The sequence below is a fragment of the Cnephaeus nilssonii genome (genome assembly GCF_951640355.1).
Source record: "Cnephaeus nilssonii genome assembly, chromosome: 6".
NCBI classification, from domain to species: domain Eukaryota; kingdom Metazoa; phylum Chordata; class Mammalia; order Chiroptera; family Vespertilionidae; genus Cnephaeus; species Cnephaeus nilssonii.
The window spans coordinates 4186822-4208790 of record NC_137077.1 but is presented as its reverse complement, the minus strand read 5'-3'; the positions used below and the strand labels follow the sequence as shown (position 1 = coordinate 4208790).

The 21969-nt window shown below is 52.6% G+C and overlaps 1 protein-coding gene across 3 annotated transcripts in view; it reads right to left on the bottom strand.

The window, feature by feature from the left end:
* The window catches only part of RANGAP1 (Ran GTPase activating protein 1), a 33916-nt gene that overhangs the window by 8547 nt on the left and 3400 nt on the right, over positions 1-21969 (bottom strand). The window contains exons 1-6 of one of the 3 annotated variants that reach the window (XM_079775837.1): positions 16255-16405; positions 12209-12358; positions 7457-7584; positions 4778-4837; positions 3556-3735; positions 1462-1596 (exon numbers count right to left, since the gene is read on the bottom strand). In XM_079775837.1, the coding sequence (XP_079631963.1) occupies positions 1462-1596; positions 3556-3735; positions 4778-4837; positions 7457-7584; positions 12209-12320 (615 nt within the window). In that variant the 5' untranslated portion in view covers positions 12321-12358; positions 16255-16405. Of the gene's footprint in view, positions 1-1461; positions 1597-3555; positions 3736-4777; positions 4838-7456; positions 7585-12208; positions 12359-16185; positions 16406-21969 lie in introns of those variants that run through there. The other 2 variants (XM_079775836.1, XM_079775838.1) reach the window with 2 other exon arrangements.

Genomic DNA, 21969 nt, shown 5'->3' with positions numbered 1-21969 from the left:
TCAGACCTCAAAGCGTGCTTTTGGACATGGCTGCACCTGAGCCTCTCCACAAGCTCATGAGGGAGACCTACCTGGGATCAGGATCACCACAAACAGAGAAGACGAGGGATCAGAGAGGCTAAGTGACTTGCCCAGGGTCACACAGCTCTAACACAAGTTTCTTAGTAAGATGTCCTCCACACTGTGAGAACCCTGGACTCTGGCTCGGCAGTCACCATGGCCCTTCTGTGCATAATGCAGCCCCACTGGGCCTTTCCTTCTTGGGCCCTCCTGCCCTACTTGTATCCCACGTGCCACGCCCTCTTTGGGGGTTAGGAGGGTCTCCCCTAATGCACCTGGCCCTTTTGTAACCAAACCTTGTGACACTCCATTCTCCCTGCCAGAACACTCTGTCTCATTTGTTGGCATTTGCTTGGCAGGCTGACCATTATGCATTCTACAGCTCTCATTCTGACGCCTCCTCCCCAGGAAGGTTTCCGGGGTCCCCCAGCACAGTCCAGTGCTCTCCCTCTGTGCCCCAGAGCCCCATCCTTCCGCTGTCATGGTGTTCACCATCCACTTACATTCCTGACGGAAGTGAGGTCATACTTTAGCCATGTTAATGATGAAATCATGTGATTTCCCCCATCCACGTGCTAAGGCTCCCTGCTGTATCCAGGCTAGTGGGATCCCATTGGCTGGTTTAAGAACCCCGTAACAGGGCCCGGAGGACACCTGATGACAGCCCAGCACACCCCCCACGTACCCGCTCCCAGCACGGGGGACGGCGGCTGAGGGAGGGTGCAGAGAAGGCGCCATCCTTTGCGAGGATGGTAACCTGCTCCTCCAGCTCCAGAGGGGAAGGCTCCCCGGCAGCCAGGGGTCCAGTCAGACACAGGCCCTGCTCCCCTGCCACGTCCACTCTGACTGGAGGCAGCGAGCTTCGGCAGGGAGACCCCTCAGGGCAGGACTGTGGGGGACACTATTCTGGCCTCAGTACCATTAATGCAGATAGAATATTGTTGGCCAAAGAAAACGTTTAAATTAAGAGGAGGGACACAGACCGCGTGGAGGCAGGTCTGTTCCTCTCACGGAGCTCACCACCAGGGACTCACAGTGTCCTGGGGGAGGAGGTGGGGCACCTGGGCCACCGCTCCTTCCACCTCCCTGTCTCAAGGGCCAGTCTGTGCCCTGCCCATTAGAGGCCGGAGACGCTGACCCCACCGCTCCGGCATCACCACGCCTGCTTCTGCGCCTGGCAGACGCCCCCGACTCTCAGAGCAGCCTCACCATCTTCTCGGGCAGCACTCCCGGGGCCACTGCCAGCTCACCTGGGTGGAGTGTGTGCAACTTTCAGACACACACACAGGAACCTGCCCGCGTAGGATGAGCTAGCAGGCTCGGGCGGGGAAGCGCCTTGCTTAGGTCTCAGCTCTGTCCCAGAGCTGGGAGGTACCCCCAGGACATGCAGAACCCACTCACCCCAAAAGCTTCTGCCAAGGCAGTGGCGCCGTCGTTCTCGAGACGGTTCCTGCCAGCCACGAAGACCTTCAGGGCCAGCGGCTTGCCTTGGGCACTGGACTTCCGGTGACACTCAGTCAGAGCTGCCGCCAGGATCTGTGGGGGAAGGTAAGAGGCCCAGGCCTAGGCAGGAGGCCCTTCTCCCAGTAGGGCAGCAATGTCACTGAATGGGTCTTCAATGTCCATGCCACCCACTGGTGGTGGATACAGGAACAAAGAACTGCTCAAGCCCTGGCCGGGTAGCTCAGTTGGTTGGAGCATCGTCTCAAAACACCAAGGTTTGCGGGTTCATCCCGGGTCGGGGCACATTCAAGAGACAACCAACGAATGCATAAATAAGTGGAACAACAAATCAATTTTCTCTTTCTCTCTCAAAATGTTTTAAAAAGAAGAACTGCTCAAAAGCTGAGGGTCACCTCTCCCATGTGCCCAGCACCCTATAATTTACAAAGAGCTTTTACAGCTATTGCTTCATGTGCGGGTCCCACCACCCTGGGGGTTAGCTTCATGGTAGAGATGGGTGACCAAGGCCCAGAGGGAAGGAGAGACCAACACCAAGTGGCCAACTTGAAGCCAGGTCCGGGGAAGGGGTTTCACAATTAACCCACTTTACTGTCGCAAGCCCTCTCTCAGGCGGGGACCATCAGGAGTCCCTTTCCAGCGGAAGCGACTCAGGCTCAGGGAAGGACAGACACGTTCCTACGGTTGCTAAGCAAGTGGCAGACTCTGGACAGGACCCAAATCTTCCAGTGTCTCTTCCATGCTCCCCAAGATCTAAGGGGAGCCGGCCAAGGAGAACATGGCCCCACTGAGCCCGTCTGAGACACGCCGGTGTCCAGGCAGCCACACAAAGCAGGGTCTCCGCTGCTGGGAGCAAAAACCGAACCCCAGTCTCTCCTGTCCTTGGGGTGGTGCCTGGAGCAGCTTCTCAGCCTCCGTTCCCTGAGCAGAGTGAGGTGAGGGTGGAAAATGGAAGCATTTTACACGGATGAGTCTGGCTCCCCCAATACATCACACTCTAGGCAGGGTTGGGCCTGATTTCTGTGCTGACTCAAATCTAGTTAGGTCATAACGCACCCCAAGCTTATTTCCCAATCAGGCTCGGGGGAGGGCTGCCTGGGACAGCAGGGGAGCGTGGCCCTTGATCCCTCTCCCAGGGGGCAGGGCAACAGGCACCCTCTGCAGGGGAGGCCGCTCTGGTCCTCAGCCTGGAGCACTGCACGCATCACGCAGGTCTTCCTGCTGCTCTGACAGGGCCGCTGGATGAACATTCAAATCCCACATTACCTGGTGCGCTCGGCCCAAGATCTCTAAGCCCAGGTCTACTCATCTGAGAAGGTGGGGACAGCGTCACCCACCTGTCACTGTGGGCAGGTGAGTTAGGGTTATGCACATAACACATCCTCCAAGGGAAGGGGTCCCGACCGCGGTCCATTCCTGCATCCCAGCCCTGTTCTACTTTAGGTCAGAACGTGAGGGGAGGCACTTAGTCCTTCTAGAACCTGGGCCTAAAGGAGCCAGAAAGGAGCCAGAAGAGACTACACAGCCTCCTCCCTCTGGGCAGGTTCTAGAAGAAAAGAGGAGCCTTCCTACACGGACCAGCGGGCTGACCAGCGAATGGGGGAGCATCGGGGCGCCCAGGAACAAAGGCGAGTTGCGCCCTCTCTTTCTGGGCTCCTTCCCCACATGCACAGCCAGGCCTCACGAGGCTCTGCCAACTGCTCTGAGGGCACAGCAGGCCCAGGACACCCAAACCCGTGCGTGTTGAAGAGCCAGCAAGTCGGAGCACGTATGCAATACTGCCTGTGTTGCCAAGCAACACAAGAACTGGGATGGTTGCTTGGCAACCCCACCTTCACAAACCATCTCCTCTCCCCACTGGCCACAGGCTGCCACCTTTGAGGCCTTTCTCCTTTGAAGAGAAAAACAGGCCAACCAACCCTGATGGTGGGTGGCCAGGGCACACACTGCAGGTGGAGGCACGTGTAGTAGGGGACTGGGCAGGGAGGAGAGTGAAGGGCAGCGGGGAGGTGGAGGAGGGGCCCCTGCACCCACCTTGCCACCACCGATGCCCATGCCACAGTTGTTGAGCTTGAGCTCGTGCAGGGTGAAGCAGGCGGAACTCTTCAGCAGGGCCTCGAAGCCTCGCACTCCATCAGGCCCGAACGCATTGTCACTTAGGTCCAGCTCCACCAGCTGGGCCCCGGCGGTGATGAGTCCCTCCCCTAGTGAGATCTGGGCACAGAGGGAGCTCGTGTCAGTGTCCTACCAGGTGCTGCTTCTGTGCCAGGGGGCACTCAGGCTGGTGAGAACCGGCAGAGGGCTCCCAATTCTGCTGGGGAGTGGGGCTTGGTGCATGTCATGTGGTCAGGGAAGGCTCCCTGTAGAAGGTAACATTTGAACTCAGTCTGGATGAGAATCAGCCAATCAAACACGAGGTTCCAGGCAGCAGTAAAAACATGAGCAGAGACATAAGCACAAAGCAGCATGTGCTGGGGCAACAGCTGGTAGATTCCAGGGAGGCTGAGGCTAGAAGGGAATCGGGTTTTGCTAGAAAGAAAATGAGGTGTCAGATCAGGCAAGAGCCTTGAAGGCCAGGCCAAGAGCTGTGAACTTGAGACTGAGAGCAATGGGCTTTGAGGTGGGAGAGGGATGTGCAAGGAACAGCCCCCAAACCTGAGGAGGGCAGAGTGAGGGGCAGACGGAGGCTGGAGGCAAGTGCCCACCCAGGAGTGAGACAGCAATCGAGGGCCCCGAGGAGGAGGCTGCTGTCCAGTGTGTTGGGAGACGGAGGAGAGGAGACCGAAGCCTCTGCCCAGGACCAGATGTGGCAAAAAGATGCCGAGCAATCCTGGGAACCTCCTAGCCATGGGGTACCTGCAGTGCCCCAGGAGAAATGGGCGCGGAGAGGAGGCTCTAAGACCGGGCAGAATGAGGCTGGGGGAGGAGAGACAATGCCTAAACTGGTCTCTGGCTGCCCCATCCACAGGAAGAGGCCCAGCCCTAGGAATCTGCCCCAATTGACCTCTCACCCTCAAGCAGTCAGAGCTGCTCAAACCCTCTGAGCCTGCTCCACCTTCCCTGCATTACACGCAGGGCAGATGCTGTGCTCGCCTGCCTTCCGTGTCAGCATCTCAGTCACCCACAGGACAGAGCCTCCAGAAGGTGTTAGAAAACGGCCTGGGAATGGCCGAGGGGTCCTGGCCAGAGGGGAAAGGCCTGGAATGGCCGAGGGGTCCTGTGCCAGAGGGGAGGGATGCGCGGCCCGTTCACTTACCAGGGCTGGTGGGATCTCAGACCGCAGCCGCCCTGTGAACATGTCGCTCCAGTGGCATCGCTTTGAAAGGAGGAAGAAGAGTTAGCTGAGACCTCACCTCGCGGACTTATACTACCAAGCACTACAAGACTTCTTCATTTGGGCTTAGTCAGCGAAAAGCTGGACCAGCTCTGGCCAAAGCTGGTGGGACCTGGAGACCCCGCAAGGGCCATGGGGGCTCAGCAGAAAGGTTAGGAAAACCCCCGATCTGCCCAGCCCTCTGGCTTCTGGGAGGGGTGGGGGGGACAGCAGGGTGAGAGAAAGGAGATGCTCCGGGCCCCACGGCAGGGCAGTGGCAGGACCAGGACCAGGACCAGGACCAGGACCAGGACCAAGACGGCCAAGTGCTCCTTTCTAATACAGTTCCCCACACGGGCTGGGGGGCAACGACGTGGAACATGACTGGGTGGTGGAGGAACAGAAAAGTTAATAATGGGGGATCCAGCAGCAAGGAAGTTCCTCTTTTTGAGTCTCTTTTCAGCCCTCCTGCCACCTCAGGAGGCAAGTTCACCTTGAGGCTGGAGGGTCTTGCCCACTTCCCCACTTCTTACTCGTCTGCCTTCTGAGCAAAGGAGCAGACCTGAGGCTCAGGGCCTTTGGGTGGCCTTGTGGGTTGGGACACCTGTGGATTGTGTGCGTGAAGTGTCCCAGAACAGGATAACACGTCCCCATTTACAGAAGGGATCGGTGTGCTTTTCAATTACTTCAAAGTGAGCTGATTTCGAGGAAATACTAGGTAAGTGGCACAGAAGTGGTGGCCACAGCACCGGTCTTATGCTGGCCAGCAGTTTAGTCGCCATGCATGGGCACAACCCTCCCCTCCCACTCTGGCCGCTGTGTCCATCTAAAATATCACTGGCATCTCCGGCCTTTCCTGACCAAACCTGGGAACGCTGAGACATGGCCTGGGTTCTGATTCTGACTTAACGGGCCCCAGGATCAGAACCCAGGCCCGACAATCCCCATCTCTGACTTGGAAAAAGGCCTCAGGCCTCACAATCTCACGTGGCAGCAGAGCAGTTAGGAGGCTGGGCTCCAATTCCTGAGATGTGTACCTGTGGGCCCCACTTTTCTCCTCTGTCACGACCTACCTTGTGCAGTGTCACAACAGGGGAGATAACACCTCCCATCAGCATGTGCCCAGAGCACAGTGGGCATCAAGGGCAGCTCCCCCGCCCCTGCCGCAACCCTGGGCTCCTTCCTGCACAGAAGCAGGCCCGCGATGCTGGGGCGGGGTGACTCCGGCACTGGGTTTGCACAGGGGACAAGACGCACACAGCGCTGCCCCTGGCCGAGCTCTCATGACATGAGCCTGCACCTGGCCATCACAACCACCTCTCAGGGAGGAAAAGCTTTTCATGAAGGAGCCCAGGCTCACTGAGCTTAGTGCAAGGCCACGTCACGCAAGGAGGTGGTGGTGCTGGGGTTGGAAGCCAAAGCTCAGCTCCTGCAGCCTCCAGGCCCAGGCCGCATCTGCTCCGTTCCCTTCCTGACCAGGCCACCGGCCACTGGCCACCAGCCACCGGGAAGGGCTAAACTCTTCTGTAGGAAAATGTCTGGCTTCTGCTCAAGGAAGGGCCTCCCGGACAGGGGAATAGACACAAGCACTGCCCGGCTGCTCACCCGGCCGTGACCTTCCTGAGCAAACAAGCCCCAGGGGCCACTTCATAAACCAGCCCAGCCCTCCCTAGACAAGTCCACGCCGCTTCTCTCGTGGCCCCAGCCCTGCATGCCTTCCTTTCCCCAAGCCCGGGGAGGAGCACTGGACGCACGAGTGCGAAATGCTTCGGCCGCTCAGCAGCAGTAGGATCCCCAGCCATGACTCAGCCCCCGGAGCCTCCGCTGCCTGACTTCCAGAATGGACACTCTTTATTGCCTGGTGGCTGTGAGGATTCAGTGACCGTGCAGCGGAGGCCAGCACGAGCCCAGCCTTGTATGAGCTAAGAGCCGTTCCGCCTGCAAAGCAGGGCCCTTTCCCTCCGGACTCTTTGGGGCCTTACTACACTCATACACGCCGATCCCGGCAAAAAGAGCACGCGGCATCTTCCCGATGATTTGAACGTGGTAACCACTTTCCCCAAAGAGCATCTTGAAGTACTGGCCTTCAGTGGCACCCACTTTGGGACGCACTAGGAGGGTCACCCCTTGGATCTAGCCCATAAGAGGCCGCCAATCAGCTGTGAGGAGGGCAGTCAGCCGGCCGCCGAGGCATCCAAGCTAAGGCCGGGCATTTCTGCCCAACACGAGACTCCCTATAGGGCAGGGCAGCCTCTGCTTGGAGCAGGCTGGGCGTTTGCGAGAGCAGGGAGGTTCTCAAGCCGGTTCTGTGCCCTTCCCGCCTCACAGGCGCCAGAGCTGCCGTGCAGGTGAAGGCTCGCCCTGTCCAGTTCTGCTCCTCCCCCTTTATCTTCACACGTGTAGCCCAATAAACCCGCTACACTCCCAATACCATCTCCGTGTCGCCGCTGGAGGACCCGAATGGACACATCATGCAGGGGCAGGGCCCTGGCCAGGGCCGAGTGCTCTGGGGAAGCCAGAGGCAGGAGCTGGTCGTGGGCCTGGGAAGGTCTGTGGCCGTGTGAGTGGAAGCTCATCCCCAGCTAGTCCCCTGTGGGTAGCTCGTCCCCCTGCAGGGCTCACCTTCAACTCCGACTTCTTCTCCAAGGCCTTGGCGATCACCCTGGCTGCCTCCACGCCCACCGTGTTGCCCTCCAGGCGCAGAGCCTCTAAGCCATCAAAGTCTTCAATCTCTTTAATCACATCCTTGGCTGCCCAAGACCAAAGAAGAGAATCTTAGACTTTTGGAATCACAAACAGCCGAGGCGGGAGAGAGCCCACACACTACCTTGTCACTCAAGTTCCTACAGCTATGATCTGCCTACCATGGGCCAGGCCCTGGCTCACAAACATCACACAGGCTCACAGTCTAGCAGGGGACACAGCTACCCCGACCATTTTTCTGTAACAAGTGTTAAAACAAGGCATGTGTGAAAAGGCCTGGGAGCAAGGGAAAGACCAACTGGCTGCTTGAGGCAAAGAAAGAGCTTGGGACACCTAGTGGGTGGTGTGCATGGAGCCTCCCAGGACAGGGGGGCACCAGGCCACGTGGGAAAACGGCACCCAAGTCAGAGGGCCAGCAGGAACAATGGCACGAAGGCTTTCGAGTGTTCCATTGTTCATGTTTGGGTGTTCATTACTGTGCTGTTTTATGATGATGAAAAACTCCACACAACCGAAATGTCCATCAACAGCAGATAGGTTGATAGATTAAGTCATTGGAGTACACTTACACTAATGTCATTATGAATGGAGACACAGGCGTCTGACTTAGAAAATATTCATGTTAGATGGTAAGTAAAAAATGAGGTTATTCCATGGTATTTGGTCTGATAACACCTTAAAAATGTTATTTGTATTCTCTCTCGTATGCGCATCTTAGCATACAAACATACACATTCACACAGCAAGGTCCAGAAAGATAGAAACCAAATGTTAAAGCAGTTATGTCTAGGTGGTGGGATTATAAGTGATTCAGGTTATAAAGTAGCTTTTAAAATATCTGTAATATGATCCTAATTGTTTTTTAAAAAAGGAAAAAGGAACTTAGCTATGTTTAGGAAAAACACACGCGCAACAAATGACTAAAAAAATGTACAAAAATTAACAGTAGTTATATCCCTGGGCTGTGTGATAATTAAGTTATAGAGTTTTTATCCTTCTTCCAATGTTTCTGTATTCTATAATGTGCATGTATTAACTTTACAATCTGAACAAAACACACTAGTTACATGAAACAAATAGTGGAGAACAGATGGGAGATATATATATATGGGAGATAAAAGTTTGAACTTGACCTTCCAGGTTACAAAGCCCACAGAGGGTCTTTTTAAAAAATAAAAATAAAAACATTTTATTGGTTTTTTACAGAGAGGAAGAGAGAGGGATAGAGTTAGAAACATCGATGAGAGAGAAACATCGACCAGCTGCTTCCTGCACACCCCCTACTGGGGATGTGCCCACAACCAAGGTACATGCCCGTGACCGGAATCGAACCTGGGACCTTTCAGTCTGCAGGCCGACGCTCTATCCACTGAGCCAAACCGGTTAGGGCCCACAGAGGGTCTTGAGAAAGGTTTCAACTTGCGACCTCTAAGGAGGTCCCTTCGGAGCTGTCCAAGCTGGGGACCTCCGTACACCCCTGCCTCCCTCCGTCTGCCCTCCGTCTCCCCTCTGCTGCACATCCTCAGAAGCCCTTGCTAAGCTCCCAACAGGGTCAAATCTTCACAGGCAGCACAGCCCCATCTCCTATGGAGCCTGCTACAATGTTACCCCGTCTACATGAACTTGCTCATTATGGTGACTTTGTTAACACTGCTTTCCCAGTTAACACTGGGTCATGAGGAAAGGGGCTCGCTCTGCCTCTGCTCACTACCTCCTCTGCTCACTACCTCCTCTGCTCACTACCTCTTACGGATAAGCACTTAACACACTAACATGTGCGTTTTACACACACTGACTCCTCCATTCCCCACATCATCTAATGAGGTGGCTACCGTTACATCTATTTTATGTGAATATATTAAGACAGAGAGGGGAAGTAAATGCCTACCAAGGTCACACCGCTAGAAAACGAATGACTCAGCATTCATCTTCCACTTCTCGACAGGAAGGCTGGACAGGTATGGGCCTCCACGTATAAAAGAGGAAGCTGACGTTTCAAGGAATGAAGCAACATTGCTCAGGAGCTCAGGGAAACTAGCAGGCTGCACTTCAGACTGCTTTTCCAAAACCGAACCTACATGCTCCCCCTCTACCCTTGTCTCTGTGGACAACCATGGGCTTCAAGCAGCCCCCCAGCAGAGAAGCTCCTTAACCCCTCCCCTTCCTGCCCCCCTCTCCTGGGTGACTGCTCTGGCTAGCAGCCTGTGCAAGGGGTGAATGACCAGTTCCATAGGGGAGCGCCCCTTAACTCCCAGGGACGGCCAGGTCAAGCATGTTTACGCAGTCCCTGAAAGCAAGGCAGCAGGTGCCAGGGCCCCAAGGGAAGCAGCCTCTGCTGCCCAAGTGACCGAAGTACAGAAACAGGTGCTGTACTTTCCACAGACCAACCTCGGACGGAAATGCACCAAAATGGGAAGAGCAGGGACAGGAGGCGGTGGGGGTCGCACGTGAGTTGCCCCTCACTTGGTTTCCGATCCAAATGGAGTTACACCAAACTTAAAAACAGACCAGAAATGGGCCCCAACCATCCCTAAATAACCAGCTGTCACGTGGCTGTGTGGCAGGGATCTCTCTCAGCCTCACAAAGTAACAAGTTCCAGGTTTAATTACTCTGCCACATAAAGCAGGAAGGCCTTTCGTTGGTCCTTAAACAACTTCCTGGGGAGAAAAGGGCTTGACCTAATAATCATCAGGCACATGGCCTCCTCGCACAGGCCCTTGCCCACCCCTGTCCGCGCGGGCTCACTCCCAGCCAAGACAGAGCCCTTTCTGGGTCCAAGGTGAGGCCGCCAGGCTCCTCGGCACAGCATTCAAGGGCCTCTGCCCTGGGCTCCCTGTGGGACTCTGACTTTTCTTCCAAGCCCAGCCTGTGTGTCTCAGCGTCGGGGTCTAGCTCACGTGTTTCTCCCAGCCTGCAGTGCTCTCTCCTTAAACCTTCCTTCCAGGACAGTTCAAATACCACCTCATCCAGAGACTTCCTGGACCCTCCTGCACTCAGTGGTCCCTTTCCCCTATATGCTTCCCGCGCCTTCCACTCAGGTCTCAGAGGATATTTCACCTCCTGCCTCCTGTTCGTTACCTGAGTACCTCATTCCCGTCCCAAGTTATGAGCTCCTCGGAGGCTGGGGCTGTAAGCTGGGCATCCTTAGTGACCTTCTAATTGGGAGGAGCATGTCCAGCCTGTGCTGGGGAAGTGGTGGGCTATCTGCACAGATGTTAGGGCCACAGAGAGCTGAGTTCCAATCCAGCTGCACTACTTAGAGCTGTGCCCTCAGGTAATCAAACCACCTCCCTGAGCCTTAATGGAGATGAAACTACTTCAAGGGCTTTTGTGAGGATAAACTGAGATGCTGTTTGTAAGGCACTTAAGACTCTGCCTGACACTGTGTTCAGTGAATAGCGTTTAATAGCAAATCCACGCTGACCGCACTGAGCTGAAGGTCCACGGAGAAGCAGAGGGACAGGGTGCAGCCGGGCCTCTCTCAACATCCTGGCTCTACTTACCAGCTGTACGACCTTGGGCAAGTTACTTAAGTTTCCAAAGTCCTTTTTCCTTATTTATAAAATAGCAACATTTGTATCTCAGGGTGATGCAAGAATCAAAAGTAACAAAAACACAGGAGGAGCTCCGGAAATTTTAAGAGCCTAAGAGCCTACAGCACGTTAGGAGTGTGCAGCACCGTGCTCCCAGCAACCAAAGACTAAAGCAGTCTGACATGGCGGAGGGGCAAGCCTGCCACACACTCCGGACCCGTTTCCTGGTTGGGCCAAAAGTAACAACATAGCCGAAACCGGTTTTGGCTCAGTGGATAGAGCGTCAGCCTGCGGACTGAAGGGTCCCAGGTTCGATTCCGGTCAAGGGCATGTACGTTGGTTGCGGGCACATCCCCGGTAGCGGGTGTGCAGGAGGCAGCTGGTCGATGTTTCTCTCTCATCGATGTTTCTAGCTCTCTATCCCTCTCCCTTCCTCTCTGTAAAAAATCAATAAAAATATACTTAAAAAAAAAAAAAAAGTAACAACCTAGGTGCCTTCCCTTCCAGACACCAGGGGATTCAGGGTCGGTCAGTGCCGGGCATGCCTTGGCCAGGGATGGAAGACAGGGTCTGCACTGACTCCTAGTTCTCTCCCATCCTCGTGCCTGCACACAGGCAGGGCCGGCTATCCTCTCCCGGGGAGATGCAGCTGCATCGACCAGACCTCCAGAGAGGGACCACACTGTGGTTTAATGCAGCGCCAGGAGGGAGGGCCTCCGCTCTGGGGAAAGTGACAGGTATTCCCACACCATCTTGGCATCATGGGGGTAAGGCGGGGGTGGATCTGAAGTAAGAAGTTAGCAACTATACCTTGGGACTGCCACAAACTGTGGTCTCTCACTGCCTCTGTCCCCCCAAGAGATAAAGGGGCTCTCCCCACCTGCCAGCCTGAGCCGTCATGGCAGGAATGCCCACCGCAAACATGGAGACCGGCAGGGAAGCCTGCGCATGCTCAAGGGCAAGTCACCTTTGAGCCTCACTGTTAGATGGGCCCAGTGCTACCTCTCAGAGCTGCAGGGACAAAATGTGACAATGCAGCTAAACGAGCCTGACAACCAGGAAGAGTGAGCACTATTCCCACTCTGTTTCCTCCCCGGGTCAGCGCCCCCCCCCCCCCCCGCCCCCGCGGGAACTCACCATCTTCCGCAGTGTTGAGTTTGAGGCTCTTGCCCTTGAAACTCAGCTGTCCCCCGGCCACCTGGGTTTTGGCTAGCGTCTCTGCCAACTTGGCAATGTCTTCAGAGGCCATGCTGGACACACTGGTGGGCTCCCCCAGAAACCTGCAAACTGAGGTGACCAAAGTTTCATTGAGAGAGAGGAGGCTCATTTCCAGAGAACATCACAGAGCTGCTTCTGCACATGAAATGCACTCACTAATCACTTATAAGCAAGCTATGTTAGCAAATCAATTCAAGTCATAAGTATACACAAGTGCTGTAGGATGTCACGGATGTGATTAGTTTTGTGTTTTAAATAAAATCTTTAAATGGTAGAAAACAATCCAGTTTTGGAGAACGGTACTTTGTAATAAGTAACCACATCAGGTTCACTGGTTAGTCAGTGGCAGACCGCTGAGAAGCAACATCACATTTATGGCAGCCAAGCATTTTTCTTTTACACGATGACAAAGAATGCTATTTTATTGCCCTCTTCAGTGGCGACGGGTGGCTGACATTACTATGCCCTATAAACATGTCTGTATTTTTTTGGGGGGAAACCCCAAACAAACATACTTTATCTCTATTTTTAAAGTAATGATAGCTACAATGAACAAGAAGGTAACTGAGACCCATTTTATGGAGAGAATGTTTTCCTATTTAATGTTTGTAATTATTTTATTTTTTATGTTATTCTTTACTTTTTATTTAATGTACTGTGGTGACACTGGTTAACAAAATTATACAGGTTTCAGGTGCACAATTCTATAACACATCACCTGTACACTGTATTGTGTGTTCATCACCCCAAGTCAAGTTTCCTTCCATCAACTCCTTGTCTTAGAGTCTGCCCCCTCACCCCTCCTTGTAATTATTTTCATTATAATGTAATTTGTTGCTAAATCTAATGTTATTGTAAAACACGAGTTTCTGTATAATTTTAAAACTGTACCTGAATACTTGGAACAAAATTTTATAACTTGTTTTAAAATCTTTCGAATGAAATCTTTAAATCAGTTTAACAAAAAATTTTTTGTTAAAAAATTAAAATGTGTGTGCTGGTGTGCTCAATGGTTAGTGTCATTGGCCCTCACACCGAAGGTTTGCAGGTTCGATTCCCAGTCAAGGCCATGTACCTGGGTTGCAGGTTTGATTCCTGGCCACAGGCTCTGGTCTGGGCGCATTCTTGGGGGCAACCAATCTATGTCTCTCTCTCACATCCATGTTTCTCACTCTCTCCCTCCCCCCCCTTCCTCCCTAAAATAAATAAATGGGAAAATACATTCTTATGTGAGGATTAACCAAAATAATAATAATAATAATAATAATAATAAATGCTACATATAAAAGAGAGACAGGGAGGGAGGGAGGGAGGGAGGGAGGGAGGGAGGGAGGGAGGGACTCCTGGGTCTCCTGGTTGGGGAGAACCCAAATGCCCCAGCTGGGACACCTAGCAAAGCCCTGTGAGTCGCCCGGTTCCTGGGCCCCAGTGAGAGGCAGTGAAGTCCCAGACCCATGGTTGTAAGGAGTCCGCCCCAGGCACACACCTGCCTGATCATCTTGGCTACTTTCTGTGTGAGGGTCCCATTCCTCAAACAGGACATAGAAGGCTACAGGATCCAGGTCATCCATCCCGGAGAATGCCCCACCACCCACGCTGGCATGACTCTGGGGGTGGGGCACAGGGGTCAGCCCACTGCACATCTGGTTTCAACCTTGGCCAGGAGACTAGGCAGCCCACGGGGGTCAGACCTCAGGGGTTCCTAGGACACCAGAGGTCTCTACATCACAACAGCCAAGCCGCCATCACAATGGACCAGGGGCAGAGTTGCTGGAAAAAGGAGCGACCAGCCTGGAGTCCAGCAGACTCAGAAAGGACCACTCCATTTCTCCAAAGAGGAAATGGCAGGTCATCAGGGGAGATGAAGGCAGACTGACGGGGGGACAGAACTAAGAGATGTCCACAGAGACTGCTTCCATCCCGGGCTTCCTCCCCCAAACGACTCACCTTCAAGATACAGTTGTGATAGCTCCCCATCTTCTCACTCCCCCAGGCTTCCTCTGGGCCTAAACAGCCAGCTTCCCACCCCTTCTCCTGATCTTAACCCTTATCACCTTGGTCTGTCTTTTTTTTTTTTAAGAGAGAGGAAAGGAAAGAGAAACATCGATTTATTATTTCACTTATTTATGCCTTCATTGGCTGGTTGTTATTATGTGCCTTGACTGGAGATCGAACCCACAACCGTGGAGTATTGGGACGATGCTCTAACCCCGTGGTCGGCAAACTGCGGCTCACAAGCCACATGCGGCTCTTTGGCCCCTTGAGTGTGGCTCTTCCACAAAATACCACGGCCTGGGCGAGTCTATTTTGAAGAAGTGGCGTTAGAAGAAGTTTAAGTGTAAAAAATTTGGCTCTCAAAAGAAATGTCAATCGTTGTACTGTTGATATTTGGCTCTATTGACTAATGAGTTTGCCAGCCACTGCTCTAACCAACTGAGCTACCCGGCCAGGGCCTGTTTTTGTTTTTTTTATCAATAAGCATGAATTATTCTTCTGGGTAAGGAGGCATCCGTCCACTCATTCATTCAACATTTATGAGTATTACTGTGTGCTGGACGCTGTTCCAGGTACCGGCAGTGAATGATGAAACAAAAACCCTGCACTGCTGAAACACATGTTCTAAACAAGATATTTAGTATCTTAAACAAGATACTCAGTATCTGAAGAAAAACAAACAGAAAAGGAGGCGGGTAAAGGATTTTTTGGGGTGTGTGTGTGTGTGTGTGTGTGTGTGCGCGCCTGTGCAATTTCAAGTAGAATGGTTAGAGAACTTATTAGGAAAGACTTGGAGGAAGAACATTCTTGCAAATGCAACTGCTCTTGTGGGGGGACTTCAAGGAGGCCAGCGGGGCTGGAGAGCAGAGCAGGGAGAAAGGAGGTAAGAACTGAGGAGAGAAAACGAACCACGGCCCAAGTCACAAAGGCCATTTTAAGAACTGTGGCTTTTCTGGGCCGGGGTTTCGTACGTAGCAGGGCAGCTCCCTCGCTGAGATCTATTGAAAGTCAGCCCTCGACACAAGGGTTTGTTAAAAAAAAAAAAGAAGAAGAAGAAGAACTGTGGCTTTTATTCCGAGTGGCAAGGAGAGCCACCGGAAGGGTTCCAGCAGAGGAGAGGGGTGATCTGACACGATCACTCTTATCGGCGTGGCATTTGGAAAGTGCTCCAACAGCGGTTTGAAACGGAATAAAAATCAGCCTGAAACTCCACCACCTCTGGCAGTTCTGGGAGGGAACCATTTGGGGCTAGAAAAATGGTGGTGAGGCCTCCAAAGGTAACAGGCGCACAGACCTTACCAGCTAGAGAAGAGCCCACCATTCAGTCCAGTGTACACACACACACACACACACACACACACACACACGACCCACGGGGCTAAGAACCCGAAGCACAGAGAGGTGCCTTCATTTGTCCAAGGAGCAAAGACAAACAGTAAATACAGACAGTCCTCTCGCTTCTCGGAAGGGGCGGCGCACATTTTTTGATGCACATCCATCGCCCCCGCGAGGCGCCGGCGGGGACTCAGGCCGGCCCGGGCCCTCGGCGGCGGGCGTGGGTCCTGGGGAGGCGGCGGGCGCGGGCCGCGAGTGACAGGCGGGCGGCGCGGGAGCCCCGCCCGGGATCCGGGAGGACGCGCACCGCCCCCAGGTGACACCGACGCCGACGGGAAACGTCGGGGCGGCCAGGCGAGCCAGACGCCCGCTCTAAGCCTCAGTTTCCCCACTCGTGAGCGGGGCCGGCACCTCACTCCCAGCCCCTCCGCGCTAGGCCATGGAAGGCGCAGGGGAGAACACGCTCAGGAGGCCCCACACCTCCCACGTCCAGTTCCAGGGACGCGCCCACCCCACCTCACCCCACCCCAGGCAGGTGACGGGAAAGGAAGGGGACCCGGCTCTACCGTAAACAGCCGGCGCCGCCGCGCGGGGAGACCCGAGCAGGCGCGTACTCCGCCGGAGCGAGGACTGACCGAGGGTCCGGCAGCGCAGGTCGGCGTCGCCGCCTCCGAGTCCTGCGGTCCCGACGCCCAGCCCGCCCGTCCGTCCGTCAGTTCTCCTGACGGTTCTCCCCGCTCGCGTCTCGACACCACCTGCTCGCCGCACGGCGGAGGATGATGGCGGAGGAGGAGGATTTTGAAAGCCGGCAGTTTCTTTCCTTCGATTTGATTTGTTCGAGGCCCTGACGGCTTCCCCTGCCCCCGCGCGTGTGGCCTATGGGGAGTGGTAGTCCAGTTCTCCCGCTTGGGGCGCGGCAGAGGGCGGCCGCGAACTACCAATCCCGTGATGCAACGCGTCCAGAGCGTCGCCGCCGGCCCGCTCTCCGCCCTCCCTTTTCAGCTTCTGGCTCTTTCTGCCGGAGACCACAGGGCGGCGTTAAGACGGGAGCGCCCCGGAAGACTACAACTCCCTTTATGCTTTGCGGCCCAGCATCCCCGCCCTTCCGGAAAGGTGCCAATTCACTTAACAAAGCCGTATAGCCGAAGGCACGCTGTTGGGTCAGTTCAGCAAGCAGTAGGTATTTCCTTGGAAGCAAAGCCGCGCCTTTTTTTTTTTTTGGTCCCATGAACTTGAAAAGACATTGGAAGCTTTCCATGTAAATAGCCACAAATGACTTGATAATTAAAAAGGGGAAATAGTAACCCGATTGTCCCAAGTAGATCCCGGGAAAGGATCTGGGGCGTTCATCCTAAGGCGTCCCTTGAGATAAACTTGAACCGTGCAGGAATCGGGACATTCAAGTAGTTGCTGATGGAGAGACTGCTCCGCATCAGCAGGACCAGAGTGGCAGGCTTAGGACCAACAAAGACCAAAGGCTTTAATTTAAATTTTAAGCGTACGCAAATTAATTCAATTAACTGCCGGAGGAATTACACCACATGAAACAGATGCAGTTGCAAATCACACAGCTTTTTATTACTCACACAAATTCCTGAGCGGCTGCGGGTACAGACTTAGTTAGGGATCCCCGTGGTGCTGTCCTCTGTGGTCCGGCAGCTGGGCTGGGCTGGTCCAGGTGCAGGGGGGCCGGCGTTCTTCTCCCGAGAGCTCGGTCACGTCTCCATTGGGGATTACTGGCCGTTCTGTCATCTGGCAGGAAGAGGAGCGTGGAGCGGCGTCGCTTGTCAGACCGACCAAGGGACGGGCCTTTGTAATGTCTCCACAAGACGAGCATCGTTGGCTGGCAGGGGTCCATATTTCAGGCCTGTTCGTACCCGTAGCAGCCCAGGTGGCTATCAGTGATTTAGGTCAATGCACATATGTTCATCTTAAACACGGCGAGGGGGCCAAGGAGAGTACACGTCACTCAGGCAAGTGTTTATCTTGACACAAGTCTGCGTCAGTTCCAATCCTTATCTCTGGGGTACACACGCTTCAGGGCAGTGGGGAATGTATCTTTAATATCAGACTTTAAGTTTTAAGGGAAGTTAACGCAAACGTTTTTAACTTTTCTCACATTCTTTAAGCATTTTTAAACATTTCTATATTTTTACTACAACACCTATGGTAGAGACACTCTGTGACATTACACTACCTTAACCCAAGTGGTCCACCTGAACATCGATAACGGGACAAACTGACATCCATCCACGTCCCGATGCGATGCACTGAGAACGCAGGCAGCATCACCATCCAGTGAGCAATGCATACAATTCCTCTAATAATGAGGGAACATCAGACAATCCCAAGCATGTTCCAGAATAACTAGTCTGTACTCTTCCAAAAACCGTCTGTCATGAAATAGACAAAGAAAGGCTGAGGAATTGTTCCAGATTAAGGGAGACTAACAAAACAGGACAACTAAATGCAATAAATACATGTACTATAAAGGGTAATATTGAGCCCGGCTAGCATGGTTCAGTGGTTGAGCGTGGATCTATGAACCAAGAGGTCATGGTGGATTCCTGGTCAGGACACATGCCCCCCCCCCCCCCCGCCCGCCCTTGATCCCAGTAGGGGGTGTGCAGGAGAGCCAATCCATTATTCTCTCTCATCATTGATGTTTCTCTCTCTCTCTCTCTCTCTCTCTCTCTCTCTCTCTCTCTCTCCCTCTCCCTTCCTCTCTGAAATCAATAAAAAAAAATATTTTAAAAAAAGGTAATATTGAGACAATTAGCAGAAGCTGAAAAGGGAGGGCGAAGAGGGGACCAGTGGCAGCGCTCTGAGCACGTTTCATCACGGGACTGAAAGATAATAGTATTGTATCAACATTACATTTATTGATTTTTATTACTGTACGGGGCTATGTAAGAGATGCCCTTGTTCTTGGAAAATACATGCTGAAATTATTAGGAGCATGAGGTCTGCAACTTACTCTCAAATGATTCAAACATTCCTGTAAGCCTTCATGATGGAAAGCAAAGAAGCAATTACCATTAATTTATATGGGAAACATTTCAAGGGTTCCCAGACTCAAAACATAACCTAGCCAATCATAGCAAATAACATAAAATCTAAGCTACCACCAGCATAGAGTAAAAACAAGAATGATGTGCTCTACAGCCCACAGAAAGCGAAATAACGTATGGACAGTGCAGTTTCACTTACTACAGCACTCTGTGTGTATAACAGCTCACTGCGAAGCCCAATCGTAGCTCACCACAAACACTAACGCTATTTTTGGTTTCCATCCATTTTCTGAAATCTTTCTGATTTCCTTCAGTTATGAAAAAGAGGTAGTCATCCCTCAGTATTCATGGTGGATGGGTTCCAGGAACCCACCTGGGTGCCAAAATCGGCAGATGCTCAAGTCCCTATATGAAATAGTGTAGTATTTGCATATCACCTAAGCACATCATCCTGTATACTTTAACCATTTCCAGATTACTTGTAATACCTAACACACTGTAAATGCTATGTAAACAGTTGCTACACTACATTGTTTAGGGGCCAATGACAGGAAAGAAAGTCTACCTGTTTGGGAAAGATGTAACCACTGTAAGGCCTAACTACACGGTACAACAGCATAACTATTCCCCAGAAAATATTTTCCAGCCTTGTTGATTGAACCTGAGGAAGCAGAACCCACAGGGACAGTGGGCTGACTCTACAGAGTGTGTCTTTCATAAAAAAGAGTTGCATAGTGGACTTTCAAAAACGGGGATACAGCCAAAACCGGTTTGGCTCAGTGGATAGAGCGTCGGCCTGCGGACTCAAGGGTCCCAGGTTTGATTCCGGTCAAGGGCATGTACCTTGGTTGCGGGCACATCCCCAGTAGGGGGTGTGCAAGAGGCAGCTGATCGATGTTTCTCTCTCATCGATGTTTCTAACTCTCTATCCCTCTCTCTTCCTCTCTGTAAAAAATCAATAAAATATATTTTTTTTAAAAAAAGAAGTAAGTACTTTAAAAAACAAACAAAAAAAACACGGGGATATATATATATATATATATATATATATATATATAGAGAGAGAGAGAGAGAGAGAGAGAGAGAGAGAGAGAGAGGGAGAGAGAGAGAGAGAGAGAGAGAGAGAGCGCAAATGTGGCAAAATGTTAACAGTAAGTGAATATGAGAATTCTTTGAATATTTTGGCTTTTCTGTAGGTGTGAATTTTCTGAAGTATCAATGCACAAGTAGCTTTTCCTTTTTTCTTTTCGTAAAAACGGTTTTCACCATTATATAAATAACACATGTTCATCATAATCACTTCAACCAATATAGAACAGGATAAAGGGAAAAGTAAACATTACCCCAGAAACTCTAGCACCCAGAGGTAATCACCGTCAACATACGCAGCTGTCTTTTCCGAGGTTCCCTCGCACAACTTGGCCCCCACACATGCTTTTGCTCTACCTGCAATTCCGTTACATACAGGGTGGGGGAAAAGGGGGTTCACAGTTTTAATAATACAAGAATAAACTGTTTCGTGTACTCACAACTATAAACCTGCTTTTACAAGCCAGAGCCTTACACACACAGTTAATTTAATCTTTTTTTTAAAATATATTTTATTGATTTTTTACAGAGAGGAAAGGAGAGGGATAGAGAGCTAGAAACATCGATGAGAGAGAGACATCGATCAGCTGCCTCCTGCACAGCCCCCACCAGGGATGTGCCCGCAACTAATGTACATGCCCTTGACCGGAATCGAACCAGGGACCCTTCAGTCCGCAGGCCAATGCTCTATCCAATGAGCCAAACCGGTTTCGGCTAATTTAATCTTTATAACCACCAAGGAGGTGGACACCATCACCACCCTTCCCAGCTCACAGGTGAGAAAACTGAAGCTCCAGCCAGGTTCCCACAACATGTGGGTCGTCCTTCTATCCTTTTTCATCATATATATATATATTTTTTTTAATTGATTTTTTACAGAGAGGAAGGGAGAGGGATAGAGAGTTAGAAACATCGATGAGAGAGAAACATCAATCAGCTGCCTCCTACACACTCCCCACTGGGGATGTGCCTACAACCAAGTTACATGCCCTTGACCGGAATCAAACCTGGGACCCCTCAGTCCGCAGGCCAACGCTCTATCCACTGAGCCAAACCGGTCAGGGCCTCTTTTTCATTCTTTGCCTACAAGGCTCATATCAAATGCCCCTTCTTCAGGAGGCTTTCCTACACCGCTCCAGCCAAGAGGAGTCGCTTTCCGCTGGCCCCCACAGCAAGCTGAGCACCCCACAGCGCTTGGTCTGTGGGCTTTTTCACGGCCAGAGTTAATGGCATTCTTGGCAGCTTCCTCCTCAACCTGGGGGAGCCTCCGGGATAGGTACTATTTCCGTCTTGGCAGCATCCTCTGGGGCCAGGCCTGTCATAGGTGCTTCAGGTTTCCTCATTTGAATGGGATTCCAGTCAGAGTCATTGGATGTTTCCTTAAAATGAATCATCAGCCCTACCTGGTTTGGCTCAGTAGATGGAGCGTCAGCCTCCTGAGGACTGAAGGGTCCCGGGGTTGATTCCAGTCAAGGGCACATACTTTGGTTGCAGGCTCCTCCCTGGCCTGGGCCCTGGTCGGGGCTGTGCAGGAGGCAACGGATGGATGTGCTTCTCTCACGTCGATGTTTCTGTCTGTCTCTCCCTACCTCTTCCAATCTCCCTAAAAATCAATGGGAAAATATCCTTGGGTGAGGATTAAAAAATCCTATATAATAAAAGGGTAATATGCAAATTGACCCTAATGGTGGAACGACCGGTTGCTATGATGCACACTGACCACCAGGGGGCAGATGCTCAACACAGGAGCTGCCCCCTGGTGGTCAGTATGCTCCCACAGCGGGAGCTCCGCTCAGCCACAAACCGGGCTGACAGCTGCAAGTGCAATGGCGGTGGCAGGAGCCTCTCCCACCTCCATGGCAGCGCTAAGGATGTCCGACTGCAGCTTAGACCCAATCCCCATGGGGAGCGGGCCTAAGCCGTCAGTCGGACATCCCCCAAGGGGTCCCGGACTGTGAGAGGGCACAGGCTAGGCTGAGGGACCCCCCGAGTGCACGAATTATCGTGCACTGGGTCTCTAGTAATAATAATAATAAAATGAGTCATCATCTGAGAAGGCTGAGACGCTCCCATTTGGGCCCGATGGCATTCCCGTGCTGACTCCGGCTGGGGCCGATCAGGTCTGAGGCTATCTTGGGGTGATCCCAGGCTCCCTTTTCCAGGTTACTTCGGGAGCCTCTGCAGGCCCTCGGACACATGCCTCCCGAAGAGAAGAGGAAGACGGGCAGGAGAACATGGAGAACATATTAC